Consider the following 15,930-nt stretch of genomic DNA (forward strand, 5'->3'; position numbering starts at 1 on the left):
GATTCAAGGCAGAACTAGAGAAACATTTGGAGCGAGTGGATGGGTGAAATGAGAAGGGTGTGTGTGTTTTTTTTTTGGCTGATGCTATATAAGCTTGCTTTCTTGCATCATGTGCCCTTGCTGATGCTAATGCTAATAAGAAACTGATTTCACAGCGGCAGCACTCATGGCGTGGGCAGGCTGCAAACAAGTTATATGAGATTCAGCCTGTAATCGAATATTGGCAGGAACCGTAAAGAGGAAGTTGTTCTATCTCAGCTATGCATAGGCCATTGTCACTTGACAAATGGGCATTTGCTGAGGGCAGATGATCATCCTATGTGTAGAAATTGTGAAACCGTTTTAACACTCTGCCATATTTTAATTGATGTGCATATTTTAATAATGATCGTTGCTTGAATGTGCATATTCAAGCAACGCCATCATGGCATCTGTACACTCAGACAGATATTATTGGACAATGACGACTTGTCAGATATCTTTTAAGTTTTTACAACACATTAATTTATATAATTTATTTTATCTAAAATGCTGTATAGCTGCTTTATCTCATATAATATTTTGTAATAATATTTTAATTAATTTTACCTTATATTTTATACCTTTTTGACTTGATGCATTGTAGCATTAGATGCTGATGCACCATAAAACGCTTATACAACATTGGCCTAACAAGGAGTTCAAATTCAGCCATTTTACCAACAATGCTCCTGATATTACTGTAGACACAGTTAACTCTCATTTGAAACCTCAGAACACTTTATCAACATCGGTTGATGTAGCAATAAATAAGAATTCTTGAGGTGAGTGCAAGCAATACTCTGACCCATATCATCAGATAAATGTGTATCTAAATTACCCTTCTCCCCCTAACTAGCAGTTTTTCTGAACCCTTAAGGTGTCCTCAATGATACTGGCAAAAACCCTTTGTGTCAACAATTCTGGAATGTTTGTGTCTACAATTCTGGACAGAATTGTAGACACAAACATTCTGACCTAACTTGTACCATTTTTTCAGCCTAGTCCTATATTTATCCAACAGAAGTCTAGTTCGTGTTCATTTAATATCGTGAGTGAATAATAATGCTCTCTTTACCTCCCTTAAAATCTGACAATCTGTTGGTAACATAATGAATTGTTGCTCCTGGCAAACACACTATGGTTCTGGACCACCTATCTTTTTACAAAAATGTTACACATTTCCCTGACAATAGGATCTCCCAATAAAACCAGATCACCTTCGATCAGAGCAGTCTGCACTTGACAGTTCTTTTGTTGGACCCAAATTGGGGATGCATCACTTGGCAGGTCATGAGATACCCAAGTCCCTGACAAGCTCCCAGTTACATTTGTTTCAAAGGGAAAGCACTCATTTCTTCAGTGATTCAGATTCTTCTCATAATGCACGAAGTTCTAATTTGAGATCAGTAAACTCCTTACTGGTTACATCGGTTGCAAAGAAAAGATCATCAGTTGACCTCTTTTAAATGACAGTCATTTAAATGCAATTCTGCCCCCTGTGTGCCCATAATGGTAAACACCTATAATATATGGTTGTTCAGTTGTATCTCCTGAAGATATGACTTCTTCATCCTAGAAAAATATGTTTTGAGCACTCCTGGATATTCTGAATTTTAAATTACACATCTGTTATCCAATATGAACTCTCCATATTCCATGAAAAATGAATTGTACAGCCTTTGTACAATTCTATGCATATAAATCATTAAATAGATCCATTTCCTTTACATTTGGATCCACATCAGAAATGACAATTGGGCCATGGGTATGTCAGCAAAAAGTCCCAATTCCTGTAAGTGCAGATTCAATATTCAAACAATTCAACATCCTTAAGAGAATCAACCTCTACTATTATTACACTTTTCTTGTATTCTTTAGCAGATCTAACTTGCAGCTTATGCAGATGTGAGGTAGTCTGACTAATAAATAAAAACTCATTTAATTTCCCCACTGCTTAAAGCACTTCATTAAGCAGTGGCCTGTCCTCACTGACTTAAAAATTCATTTAATTCTACAGCACTATATTGAATACCACACCACTACTAGCATAGTAACACTATGTGACATGCTAGCAATAATAACAGTTTGGTACATTAGCTTAGGCCTACCCCAAGGTGGAGCCCTCTTATCCTTGTTTTTTTCAGCCATACTCTTTCCTTTTCTTTCATGTCACAAAGCGTTCAGCTCTTATGCTAATGACCTTCTCCTGGTCCCTTCCAGCAATGTCAGCCTTCTCAATTCATCATTATGGGTCAACAACTGGTCACCAGTTCCTGGATTATACAGAACATTTTGGTTTGCATCTCAATCCCTTCTAGACCAAATATCTATCGTTTGCTCCATTGACTCTCTCCTCTTTCCTACAAGTTAATTTCCCTGTAAACCAGATTCAACTGTTAGGACTACATCATGTTTCCAAACTTCTCAGTCCATTGCACAAAGTTTCAGTCTACCATTCTAACGTTATTTTGATTTATGATGTGCGAACTCACTCTCATTCATAATCTGAGCACTATACAGAACTATTTTTCCATCTGTGCATCACTGCTCTGGTCATTCATCTCAAAATCCACCCTTCAGCTTATCATGTAAAGTAAATATTTTCTCATCAGATTGTTAAATACCAATCTTGGCTACCAACAAATTGAAATAGTGCTTGTTACTGTTTGCTGGCAATACAAAGAAATTCAACCATGACCTTGATGTCTGAATTCACAAGATGGAAAAGTAAAAGTATTGAAGTACAGAAGTATAGAAGGAAAAGTATTTACATTCACTCATATCAAACTTTTAACTTTTGCAGACGTTACCTCCATTTCATTGGGCTTGTTACAGTTTTATTTTATTTCCTTTTAAAAGCCCCATTTACCTATTTCATATATTATTGTTATCACTTAATTATGTAAACTCCTTCTAGTTTAGCTGAACAGGAGTATTTCCCTTGTTTTATTGTGTGTGTGTGTGTGTGTGTGTGTGTGTGTGTGTGTGTGTGTGTGTGTGTGTGTGTGTGTGTGTGTGTGTGTGTGTGTGTGTGTGTGTGTGTGTACACGTTATGTATATATTTTGTATTAATTTATCTAAATGTATGTTGTTTCCATAAGCAGTCCATCTCTGGCTATACAGCTAATGGAAGGCGAAGTTAGGAAAGTACTTAGATAGCAATAGACAGTATTTTCAAACAAATATTTAAAAAAAAAAAAAAATTGCTTAAACAAATAACCCCTTGAATATATCTATATATATATTACTTAAAATTTATGAAGCACTGCAATATGAATTATACATCCACAGAATCACACAAAAGAAGATATTCAAGAATTATGACTATCCCATTCCTGTTTAAAATTCCTGCTAGTTCTTAAGTACTACTGTGTGATTTTACAATATTCACAATGACAATGGCCGACAGTACATTAACATATAATAAAATTATGATAAATCTGCATAAATAAGACACTTAAAACTATTAGTTAGGCAAAAAAAAAATATCACAAAAAAAGTCCTGAAAGAGCTGTTTAACTTTCCACCACAGGTGCAGGAGAACACTGTATCTGTAGCAATGTGATGAAATCAGAAGATGATTACAATGATTTAGTTAGGTGTGATATATCATTCAGTTTTTTTGTATAAATTACATATATGAATTGAAGCATCAGATTTACTTAAGTTATAGCCTTATTGCAATCACTCATTGCAATATTTCTTCAGGGTGAACGTGGTGAACCAGGAAATAAAGGAGAAAAGGGTGAACCTGGGCTGCCAGTAAGTATTAAATATTGATTAATTATATATTATTTATATAATGTTATAGCAATAAGCTAGTAATAATAATTTCAGCAGTAATAGTGCTTGAACACTTATATTTTCATTATACATATGCAGTGACAGATATCACCCAGTCATTAAGATACATAGTTCTTGACTTTACGAGTTAATTTGTTCCTAGCACGTGCTCATAAAGCAAAAACTCATAAAGTGGGAATTTATTTACCATAGACATAAGGTTAAAAATAGGGGTTACGTTCTCAACAGTGAAATTAGTTAGCTAATTAGTTTATGTTTAAACAATGATTGATTTATCGAAAGAAATGAAAATGTAGCCTGTAAAATCAAGCAAATTATAATAATAGAGAAATTATTTACAACTTACAAATGTTAAAGAATGTTTATTCTTCATCATCGTCGACTAAATGCACATTTTTTGATCACTCATTATTGGCTCGGCACTCGTTGGTTTGTTGCACAAGGAGTCATCTTCTTCAGAAATGCTTCAAGGGGTGTTTATTTCCAAGTTAAAAAATGCATAAGCATTTTTTTAACAGCACACACACAAATTGCAGCTAACAGGATTTGTGTGGAGTAACAAGTTTGCAAAGCTTAAAAAAAAGAATGAAGAGAAGATTCTGAAAATTTATTTATGTTTTTTATACGATTGAATATTTCAGTAAAGGGGAAACACATTTCACCATAATAACATAAAAAAACCACACAATTCCAGTTATCGGTATTTTCGCAAATGCAAATGCAAGTTTACTACCCATTTATAATTGCTTGCAGTAACAGAAAAGCCCAATAAACTGGAAAGTGCAAATTGTTTTTATTGTTTTATGGTAGTGACCTCCAGAAATGCTTTAGAAAAATATCACAAAGGCGTTTAAAATTGATTCTTATAACAGAACATATGCTAATGAAAGTGTAGTGCATTTTAATGATTTGAATTGGTAATTAATACAATTTACAAACCACGCTCACGACCTTTTATATGGCCTTGAGGTCACGTTAAAATGTCATCTCTAAAATGTCATTTTAGACAGCTAAATAGCATAGTTATACAGCGAAAATTTCAACTTCTGAGATCTTGAAGGGAATTACCAAAAACAATGTGTTATTGGGTTCACATTACTGTATTGTATAGCTACACACGTGGTTTGGAATGCGGTATTTATGAATGTTTAACATTAATTTTTTGCAATTAATGTTCATATTTTCGATTTTATTGATACTTGGTACTTGGGGAAAAAAAACTCATAAATCAGAGAACTCGTAAAGTGAGAACTGCCTGTATATTATAATGTACTATTTTATTTATTTTATTATTTTTTTTTGGCTAGTATAGCAAGGCAGTGGTTTTCTATGCATTATGTTTAAAACTATTTTGTGAGACAAATTTTTAGAACAATAAAAATATTCATCTTTTAAAATTAACCATATTTTTGAATGATGAAGTAAAGTCACAAGATTTTGTAAATGATTGAGTTGAACAAGTATAGCTAAATGCAGATAACATAAGTTCTATTTTAGAAGTTTAAATACACATATTCAACACTTTTATTATAAACAAAACTACTCAGTAACTGAGTAGTTTTGTTATAAACAAAAACTGAGTAATTTTTGTTAAAACTACTCAGTTTAAAAGATTTGACCATCAACACCCTTCCTTGCATAAGTGTCAGCAAATTTAGTTATAATCTGTCCTTGATACACCAGATGGGACGTTTTGCCACTATATTAACACTAGCCAACAAATTTAAATTGTTTTTGTTTTTTCTCATAATGAAATATGAGAGATGTTATCAATATACATTTTTTATTCAGATAACATAAATGACCTTAAACTTTTGCTGTTACATTTGGATTTTGAGATATTTTTAACATTTTTGTTTTACTAATTTATTTTAAAAAAATTTAACAAGCGTTTAAAAAAACACAAATTTCTATCAGCTTTAAATATTTTAGTATTTTAGTACTGGCAACATGATACAAGGAAGCATTTTATAACAACAGTAAAAAAAAGCAAAAAACTGCATTTTCTCATCTCTAAAAGTTTAGTGAAGTTTTGTCTAAAACTTCACTAAATTTATTCAAATTACCCATCACAACAACACTAGGTAGAAACTTATTTCAACAATTGATTACTCTTTGACTCAATGCAAATTTCACACCTGTTCTGCAACCATCATTTCTTCACTTTAGATTTGTGTCCCTTTATGTGTTTTGCGGAAAGAACATGAGCATATTTAGTTTACTTAACCCTTTTAAAGTCTTATATATGTCATTACATCGCCATGCGGATGTCTAGTTTCAACAGACTATAATTTACAGAAACCCAGTCTTTCTTGGTAAGAATATGCCAACAACTAATCTTGTTATGCTTCCAAAAGATCCCTTTAACAACCCATGCAGTGATTGCCCTATAACTTCCACCCCTCTCAAGATCTTGCATTACTTCTTTAATTATCAATTCCATTATTTTTCCCCATGTCTGTAATTACCCACTTCATGCTTTGAAACACCCCATGTGAGTAGACGATACATTTTGCTAATCTACAATCTGCAGGTACTTCTCCTGAACTGTGGATACTTTCATTATGATGACTAAAAGTTAAAGGGGCTAAGGTAAAGAAAGCCTGCACGAGAACGACGAGAAACATCAGATAACTTACGCGGAAAATTAGCTTCCCGACACCGGACTGTAGCGCTGCTCGGTCTGGAGCAGAAATTGAGAAGAATATATTGATTGACAAGTAGGCGTGGCAAACAATGAAATGATTTGTAGGAGTGGCAAACAGTGAAATGATTGGTGGTGGGCGCGACAGACAACAAGCTACTGTGTAGTCATTGGTTAGCATTATGATGTGTATTTACTAGTAAAGAACAGTGCATAATAGTTTTTAATGGATGGTGAACAGGTTATAGTAGCGACGAATCTTTTAAAGATGGAAGAAATTTGTAAGGAAAATAAAACGTTGCTTGATTTTTTGATGAAAACTAAATTGATAAGACTGAAATTGTACTGTTTTAAGTGCAATGATTATTTTCAACTAATTGAATCGTGAACAGAGTCATGTGGAAAGTTGTGGTGTTGCAAAAAATGTTCTTCGCGAATTTCTTTATTGAAACAGTTTTATGGAAAATACAAAACTTTCATTGAAAAAGATAATGTACATTATATACTTTTGGTCAACGTGAACGCCAGTAACTACGACAGCATTCCATCTGGAGATTTCGAAAGTGACAGCAGTTAAGTTTTATAAGAAACTAAGAGATATTTGCAAATTGCAGTTGTTACAAAAACCCATTAAGTTGGGTGGATCGGGGAAAATTGTAGAAGCAGATGAAACTGTATTGGTAAAACCAAAACATCACAGAGGACGAAATTTAACTGCTAAGAAGAAATGGGTGTTTGGTGTGTTCAAAAGAGAATCTAAATTCGTCTTCATGAAATTGATAAAAAATCGGAAAGCAAAAACTCTTTTGCACATTATTAGAAAAGTAGTGAAGAAAAATACTACCTTCATAACAGATGAATGGCACGCATATAGCCGTATTACAGCCTTAGAAAAAAAGAAGTACAAACATTTAACGGTGAAACACAAGGAACATTTTGTAGATCCACATACAGGAGCACATATGAATAATATCGAAGCCCAGTGGAAGAAACTAAAAAGTGTAACTAAGGAGTAAATGGCAGCTGTAAACATATGTTGATGGGTCACATTAATGAATATATGTGGTGTCAAATTTATGGGAAAAATCATGAAGTTACTTTTCACAATATTGTTACTCAAATTGCGAATAGCTATTCAGGTCCAACTGTATGATTTGTACTCATGAATTTTTTTTCTGAGAAAGTTCCGTTCCATTCATTTTTATGTTCTTCATTGTGTCTTTTTTTTTTCTCATTATTAAAAGCGGATTTTTGGAGTTGATGAGTGTTTTTACTGTATTATTGATTTAGGTTTGGTTAAAAAAAGGAAAAGGTTTCTTTGTTTTTCATTGTATTTCATAACCTGAGCTTAAATGGTAGGTTGGGAAATAATAGAAAAAGAAAGAAAGATTCTTTATTTATATATACTATCATTGAATTTCCTTTTGGATATGATGGGAAATAAAGATTTAATTTCCCATCTATTTTCCTTTTTTCTTCTATATAAGCTGATTCAGCTTACAGTATGTCAGTGGTGTGGCTCTGCTCTAGAGTGCTGTCTGTTCTATATTTTAACCACCGCCGTGCAAATCCTCTGCATTGGTGGATCGATCGGAGGAGGGAGGGTGAATTGGTACTTCGATCTTTTCACCATGGCGACGATTTGCATAGCGATTGAAATGCAGCGATTCCATGACCATTATTGGCCTCGTGGTCCTCTGTCGATATGGGGCATGATGGTCAGTCTATTTTATTTTAATTTATTTTGATTTTGTTATCGTTTGGTAGTTCCCTTAACCCTCTTTTGGTAATATTTCACGTCTTTTGGAACTGGTACCTCTCGGGGGGGGGGGGGTACCGCAAAATTAATATGTAATTGGCATTATCCTAAATTTTGTATAGTTTTTGTTAATTGGATTTAAAGTTCGAAATTATACAAGGTTTCTGGGCTACTATTTATATCTATTCTTTCTTTTCGTTCGTTTGTTTATTTGGGTTATTTTATGTTAATTTTCGCTCTACAGTTTTTGCCATACTACTGGCTTATGTTTTATTTTATTTTATTTAAAAATTGGATATATATATATATATATATATATATATATATACTAAATAGCTATTAAGGTGCTGATTGACGTTATGATACGTGTGTATCAGCATGAGTGTCTTTAAAAATAAAAGTACAGTAATAAAAAATTAATATTTTATTAATAAACAATTTATGTGCTAGTCCACTCATGATTCTAAAGAAAAAAGGTTAGGTTACCCCCTCCATTTCGGGAGAGGTTCAAGCTCCCATGGATTCAAGTGGAGGTAACCTGACCTTTTTTCACCATTAGGGCATATTATTGAACAAGAAAATAAAAATACAGTCATAAAAAAATTTATTTTTTTATGAATGTATTTTTATTTCCTTAATATGACTGATTCTAAAGAAAAAAGGTTAGGTTACTCCCTCCACTTCGGGAGGGGTTCAAGCTTCCATGAGATTCAAGTCGAGGTAACCTGACCTTTTTTTACCATTACAGTAAATGTTAGGGCATGTGCGATTAGGACAAGTTACCATTAGTGCTGCTACAGTGATTCTAAACTGATGTTATCATGTGTTGTGTTCGTGCACCAATCAGCACGTCGTTTGCCACGCCTACCTGTCAATCAGTATATCATTCTCGACTTTGCTCCAGACCGATAACACCTACCGTCTGTTTACCAAGTGAGCAGTGCTAGAGTGCCATATCGGGAAACTAATTTTCCGTGTAAGTTATCAAACGTTTCTCGTCGTTCTCGTGCAGGCTTTCTTTACCTTTGCCGTTAAAGATTTACCTTCCACTTCTGCTACTTCTTTTAATATAATTGGATAGATCCCATCAGCATACAGGCAATTTGTTCATTTTTAGCTGCAACTATTTCCCTTCCACCTTACTTTCTGTTTTATAAAGTTATTTCACTCCCAATTTGTATTAAACAGACTCAGCCTTGGCTAAACCTGTGTCCAAAAATTACATGTGTGAATGAACATGAAGAATACTATTCAGTTTATCAGCAATCTTTACAGGATCATCAATAGATATGCCACTCATAGCCAGTGGACCAATGAAATTTATCCCTTTCCTTCTAGAGTTAACATAAGCAAAGAATTCTAGCTGCTTTTCATAAAGCCAAAGACTTCTCATAATATTTCTTAGCTGCAATACATTTTGCAGCTAAGAAATCACTTGACTATAGATTAATTTGTGCTTCCTGTAGGACTCTTTATCCCCCAACAATTTATAATCTAACCCCATTATAATCATCTTTGAAAAGACAAAATTTCTTCCCTTTACCTTTGACAGTAGTTATTATTATTATTATATTATTTCTCCATGATTGGGGGTTCCACCTTGTGACAGGTATTGCTACCAAGTACACAGGGTTGTTGTTGTTGTTGTTATGTCTGGTGTTACTATTGGTCAATGAACTCTCGGATTATCCTACAGATGTTCAGGATTGTGACTTTCTGGAGTTCCTTGTAGGTGTTCACCTGGAGACCTATTGCTGCTAGGCTGTTATGTAGGATCTTTGGCACCATACCTGTGGTTGACACATGATAGGGATGGTCGTTACTTGTTGCATATGCCACGTCTATTTGATCTCCTGTCTTAGATTCGCGTACTTCCTGATTTTTTCCCCATTGGTTTTCTGCAGGTTGCCAGTGTTGGGTACCACTATGTCAATCAGATAGATAGTCTTTTCCTTGTCCACAAGGGTTATGTCCGGTCTGTTGTGCGGAATTGTCCTATCTGTTATTAAGCCACGGTCCCAGTACAGCTTATGGGTTGGAGTCTCCACTACTGCCTGGGGTTCGTACTTGTAGTACGATACACTTTCTTTGATCAACTGGTATTTCCTTGCTAGCTTTTGATGTATTATCCTGGCTACCTGGTTGTGTCTATGAGTGTATTCAGTCTGGGTGATCACTTTACATCCCACTCTGATGTGTTGGATCGTTTCTGAGGCCAGGTGGCATTGTCGGCATGTGTCATCGGATACTCCGGACTCCTTTATATATATATATATTTTTTTTTTTTAATTATTATTATTATTTTTTTTTTAAGTAAAACCCCAAACGCAAGAGGTATTAAAACTTATGGTACTTAGTACCATGCATTGGTTGAAGGTTGAGAAGATGAAAGAAGATATTTGTTGACATTAGACTTGAACTTCTGTAGATTGTAATTTTCAGGAAATACATATGAAGGAAGTTTGTTCCAGAGAACTGAAGTTGAATTAATAAATTACGAAGGAGAAAAGTTGGTTCTGTGAGTTTGAAGTTGGACAATAAAATTATGTTGACTGGTTGTGGAACATGTTCGAACTGGTTTGGAAGAAAGAGCAGGAATAATAGAAGCCAATTCAGAAGAACAGTGCCCATGGAAGTATCTATAGAAAAGGCATGCAGCAGAAACAGAACTTCTAGGACACAGAGAGTGGAGAAACTATTGGAGATGAGTCATTAATTAAGCTAACTACTCTCTTTTAATTTTGAATGGAATCTAGAAGCCTGAGAGAGGTTATGGGGACACCGCTCCAGATGTGGAAACAGTATTTCAAGATAGGCTAGATTTGTGATTTGTACAGACTGAACAGCTGTTTGGAAGAAAACTAATGCTGAGAGCAAAAGAGAAAAGCCAGTTTCTTAGTTGCAAAGGAAGCAATATTTGTAATGTGATTATGCCAAGAGAAATCAGAAATCAGGGTAATCCCCAATATAAATATATGATTTTACGAATCCATACTGCTGATATCATTGATCTCTGATCAGTGATTGCCAGTATGGATTCCATCAGTGTCAATCCATTGGTGATAATTCAACGATTCACTGGTGCCATCCGAGTGCCATCGAAAATAATCAGTGTCATCAAAGAAAGATAAGCAAAAAGTCCTTTTTCAGAGATATAAGACAACTGAGTTTTAGAAGGATTGAAATCAACTAAGTTATCTTTGACCCACTGAAGAATTATCTGGAGATCGGCATTTAAGGAACTGGTATTCGAGTGAATATTCAAGAAGTTCAAGCTGTTCGTGCAGGGAACGGTTACTTAAACTAGAAGGTAGAATGCAATGTGTTATCTTTGACAAAACTATGGATAGGATTTCTGGTTAATGGAAGGTCATTATTATACAAGAGGAAAAGACTGGGAGAAAGAACTGAATCTTGAGGAAAATGGGTTGTGAATGGGTTGTGTTAGGGTAGCTAAGAATAGGAACAGGTGCATGTATACTTGTGTATACAACAATGCTAGGAGTTTGGAAAATAAATTTGATGAATTTGAGGTATTGCTCAAAACATGAAAGGCAGATATTGTTGGGATATCAAAGACGTGGTGTCACACAGATATAAGGAATGCAGAACTGGAATTTGGGGAGTACAGTGTGTACAGAAAAAGGATAGGAAGGGAGGAGGGGTTATGCTATTAGTTAAGAAACACGTAAAATCCAAGGAAGTGAAGCCAGTCGACATCGCTGTACAATGCAGTGTCAAGTCAGTTTGGTGTGACATAAGCATTGGGAGATCAAAATTGAGAGTAGGAGTGTGCTATAGGCCTAATGACTCTGATGAGTATAATAAGTCACTGTACAGGGAAATAGAGTGAGCCAGTAAATGAGAGAGTCTTATAATGGGGGATTTTAATTTCCCAGATATTGACTGGAATTTGTGGGTTGGTCACTCACACACTAGCAAGTCTTTTGTGGATTTATTAGATGATTGTTTCCTACATCAGCATGTTCGGGAGGCAACTAGAGGGAGTAATACTCTTGATTTGATTATCAGTAGTGATTCTTCATGCATTAAGAATCTGCAATTAAAGGAACCACTAGATGGCAGTGATCACAGTGTGCTGAAGTGGGATTTACTCAAAGAGATAACTACCATCAGGGGTAAAGGGAAGGGTTTTTTCTTTCGTAAAGGTGACCACGATGGTCTGAGACAGTATTTAAATTCTATACAGTGGGACCAACTGATGATGTTACCAACAGCAAATTCAAAATGGGAAGCATTCAAAGAACTTATCTTGAAAGCTACTAGGCTTTACATACCAACTAAGAAATATTGTTCAAGGTTTAAGCCTAAATGGATGTCAGATGAACTAATGAGACATATGGCAGAGAAGAAAAATGCACCGGATACATATAAATTAACATGTGACACAGAAGCCTATGACAGATATAAGTTCATCTGTAACCAAGTTACAAAGGAGGTTAGGCAGGCGAAGGCAGATTATGAGAAATCTTTGGCAAAGCATGCAAAGAAAAACAGCAAAGAGTTCTTTACTTATGTAAACTCTAGAAGGAAGGGGATGAATCAGATTGGTCCACTTGATATCAATGGTTCAACTGTTGATGATCCTGCTCAGGTAGTTAACAAACTAAATCAATATTTTGCATCTACATTCACACATGAGCAGTTATTCAGGAAGGGGAATGCCATAGATGAATTAAACACTGGCAGTGAGCTAGATGATCTTGTAATAATTGAGAGGAAAGTGGAGGAGAAATTGTTGAAGATAAATACAAGAAAGGCATCTGGGGTGGATGAGATCTATCCAGTTATATTAAAGGAGGCAGCAAAGGAAGTAAGCAAACCCTTAGCCATAATTATGAGAGCTTCCTTGGACTCAGGGGAGGTACCCATAGACTGGAGATGTGCAAATGTGACCCCAATTCACAAAGGACGATCAAAGGCTGACACAAGTAATTATAGACCTGTGAGTTTAACTTCTGTTCCAGGAAAATTAATGGAGGCACTGGTTAAAGAAGCACTGCAGGATCATCTAGACAAGACTTCAGTTATAGCTCGGACACAGCATGGTTTTGTTATAGGGAAAGTCTTGCCTGACCAATTTGAATGGATACTATGATACAGTCACATAAGAACTGGATGCAGGGTCTTACTTGGATCTTAGAAAGGCTTTTGATACTGTTGCATATGGAAGACTGCTGCACTAATTGGAGCAGTGTGGCATTGGAGGTAAATTGCTGCTATTGATAAAGGGTGGTTGAGAGGGGGGGGAAGACAGAGAGTGGTAATCAATGAACACTGCTCATCGTGGACTAATGTTATTAGTAGAGTCCCTCAGGGACTCCACTAATAACATTAGTCCACGATGAGCAGTGTTCAATGAGCACGTGTTGGGTTCATTATTGTTTTCTGTATTTATAAATAATATTGATGATGGTATATCAAGCTTAATGTTCAAGTTTGCAGACGATACAAAGATTGGTAGGTTGTTAAGGACACTACTGACGCTATGCTGCTGCAATAGGCTCTGGAAAGGTTGAGCAGATGGGCTGAGAGGTGGCAAATGAAGTTCAACATTGACAAATGTAAAGTACTACATATGGGAAACAGCAACCCCAGGGCAACGTATCAACTCTGTGGTACTACACTGACAGTGGTAGAGAATGAAAAGGACCTGGGGGTAATTGTGCAGGAAGATATGAAGTTCTCTGAGCAGTGCAGACGAGCTGCTAGAGTAGCTCATGTTGTCTTGTCAATGATATACAGGAATTTTTCTAGCAGGGATAGGGATGTGATTATTCCCTTGTGGTCAGGCCACACCTTGAGTACTGTATACAGGTCTGGGGGCCTCATTTCAAGAAGGATGTAGAGCTGCTGGAACTAGTACAGAGAAGGGCAACAAGATTAGTGAATGGAACAAAGGGTTGCTTTTACGAAGAAAGGCTTAAATTTTGCAAATTACAGTGTCTGGAGACTAGGCACCGGCGAGGTGATCTGATAGAGGTGTATAAAGCATTGAATGGTTTGAGCATGCTGAATACCGATGGGATTCTTCCTCTTGCTCAGAATAATCACCTGAGAGGGCATAAATTTAAATTGAGGAAAGACAGATGTAGGATAGATGTGTGGAAATTTGCCTTTAGCCAGTGGGTAGTTGGTTGGTGGAACAGACTTCCATCCCTTGTTATGGAAGTTGATAGCCTAAATGCTCAGCTGGACAGGTATTTCGAACGAACGGAGGGGTGAAGTGGAAGTGTTTTTTTTTTTGTTTTTTTTTTTAGCCACCACTTGCAGCAAGCAGTCAGAGAGAAAACTAGATACCCAGTTACAAAAAACAGTTGGCAAACCATAAGATGGAAGCTTATTTAGAAGACCTTTATGCCAAACATAATCAAAAGCCTTTCATATGTAAAGAGCAACTGCTCGAGTTTCACCAAATTTTTGCATTGAATTTGTCCATAGATAGGCAACATAAGCTAGAATATCACCAGTAGATTGATACTGATGGAATCCATAATGGTGATTTTTGATCAGAAGGAAGGCAAAACTATGGATAGGATTTCTGATCAATGGAAGGTCATTAATATACAAGAGGAAAAGAATGGGAGAAAGATCTGAACCTTGGGGAACACCAGCATTAGTGGAGAAGTTAGAAGACAAAGTGTCATCTACCATCACCTGCAGTGAGTGGTAAGAGAGAAAACTGGATACCCAATTACAAAAAACAGTTGGAAAACCATAAGATGGAAGCTTATTTAGAAGACCTTTATGCCAAGCACAATCAAAAGCCTTTGAAATGTCAAGAGCAACTGCTTAAGTTTCACCAAACCTTTCCACTGAATTTGTCCATAGATGGGTAACATAATCCAGAATACCACCAGTAGATCGACATTAAGGGAATCCATACTGGTGATCATTGATGAGATGGAAAGTTCCTACATAATTTAAGAGTTAGTTGTTAATTGGTTTCTCCATTACTTTAGAAAGAGTAGTAGTAATTGCAATTGGTTGATAATTGGATGGGAGGGATTTGTCACCATTTTCAGGAACTGTCTGGATATGAGCAAATTTCCAAGAAGAAGAAAAAATACCTCTGGAATAGGAAAGTGAAAAATGGTGACCCAGAAAAAGAGTAAATTCAGGAGCACAGGTTTTGAGAACAAGAGGAGAAATACCATCAGAACTTGGAGCTTTCTTAGTATTAAGATTCTTCAAAATCCTTCTGACATCCTTTCTTGACAGAAGAACACTGGAGGACATTGAACGGATTGAACTGGGAATGGTGGGAGGTGGTTTACCAAGATACATGAGTCACGAGTACATGAATTGGAAGAAAAATAGGATGTTGGCCGGTTAGCTCTAACTTTGGCTGAAGTGGCAATAGAACCATCTAGTTTTGACAGAGGCGAGTACAGAGATGGGCAAAAATTGTGACCCATAGCTTTGGGAACAGAGCAGAATGCTCGGCTACCATTTGGAGTGGCTACCTAAAGGGGTAATATGGCTTTAGGTAGCTGAATGGCCACCTAAAGCCATTTTACCCATTAAAACCATCATTTTGCTTTTGGAGGGAAAAATGCACAACTTCTTTATAACTGTCCAGTCATAATAATTCAGATAGAATACAATCAAATCAGGATGTATTTCTAAGGCTAGTATTAGTATTAGCAATGGCCAATGGCCACACTAGCCAAAAAATAAA

General features: G+C 35.8%; 1 protein-coding gene across 1 annotated transcript in view; it reads left to right on the forward strand.

The window, feature by feature from the left end:
- LOC150081680 (uncharacterized) overlaps positions 1-15,930 on the forward strand; it is an 833,960-nt gene that overhangs the window by 696,337 nt on the left and 121,693 nt on the right. Inside the window, exon 23 of the mRNA XM_090380284.1 lies at positions 3,730-3,783. Coding sequence (XP_090236410.1) covers positions 3,730-3,783 — 54 coding nt within the window. The remainder of the gene's footprint in view (positions 1-3,729; positions 3,784-15,930) is intronic.

This window comes from Mastigoproctus giganteus, chromosome 8, assembly GCF_048544385.1.
Source record: "Mastigoproctus giganteus isolate SK-2022 chromosome 8, ASM4854438v1, whole genome shotgun sequence".
Lineage (NCBI taxonomy): Eukaryota > Metazoa > Arthropoda > Arachnida > Uropygi > Thelyphonidae > Mastigoproctus > Mastigoproctus giganteus.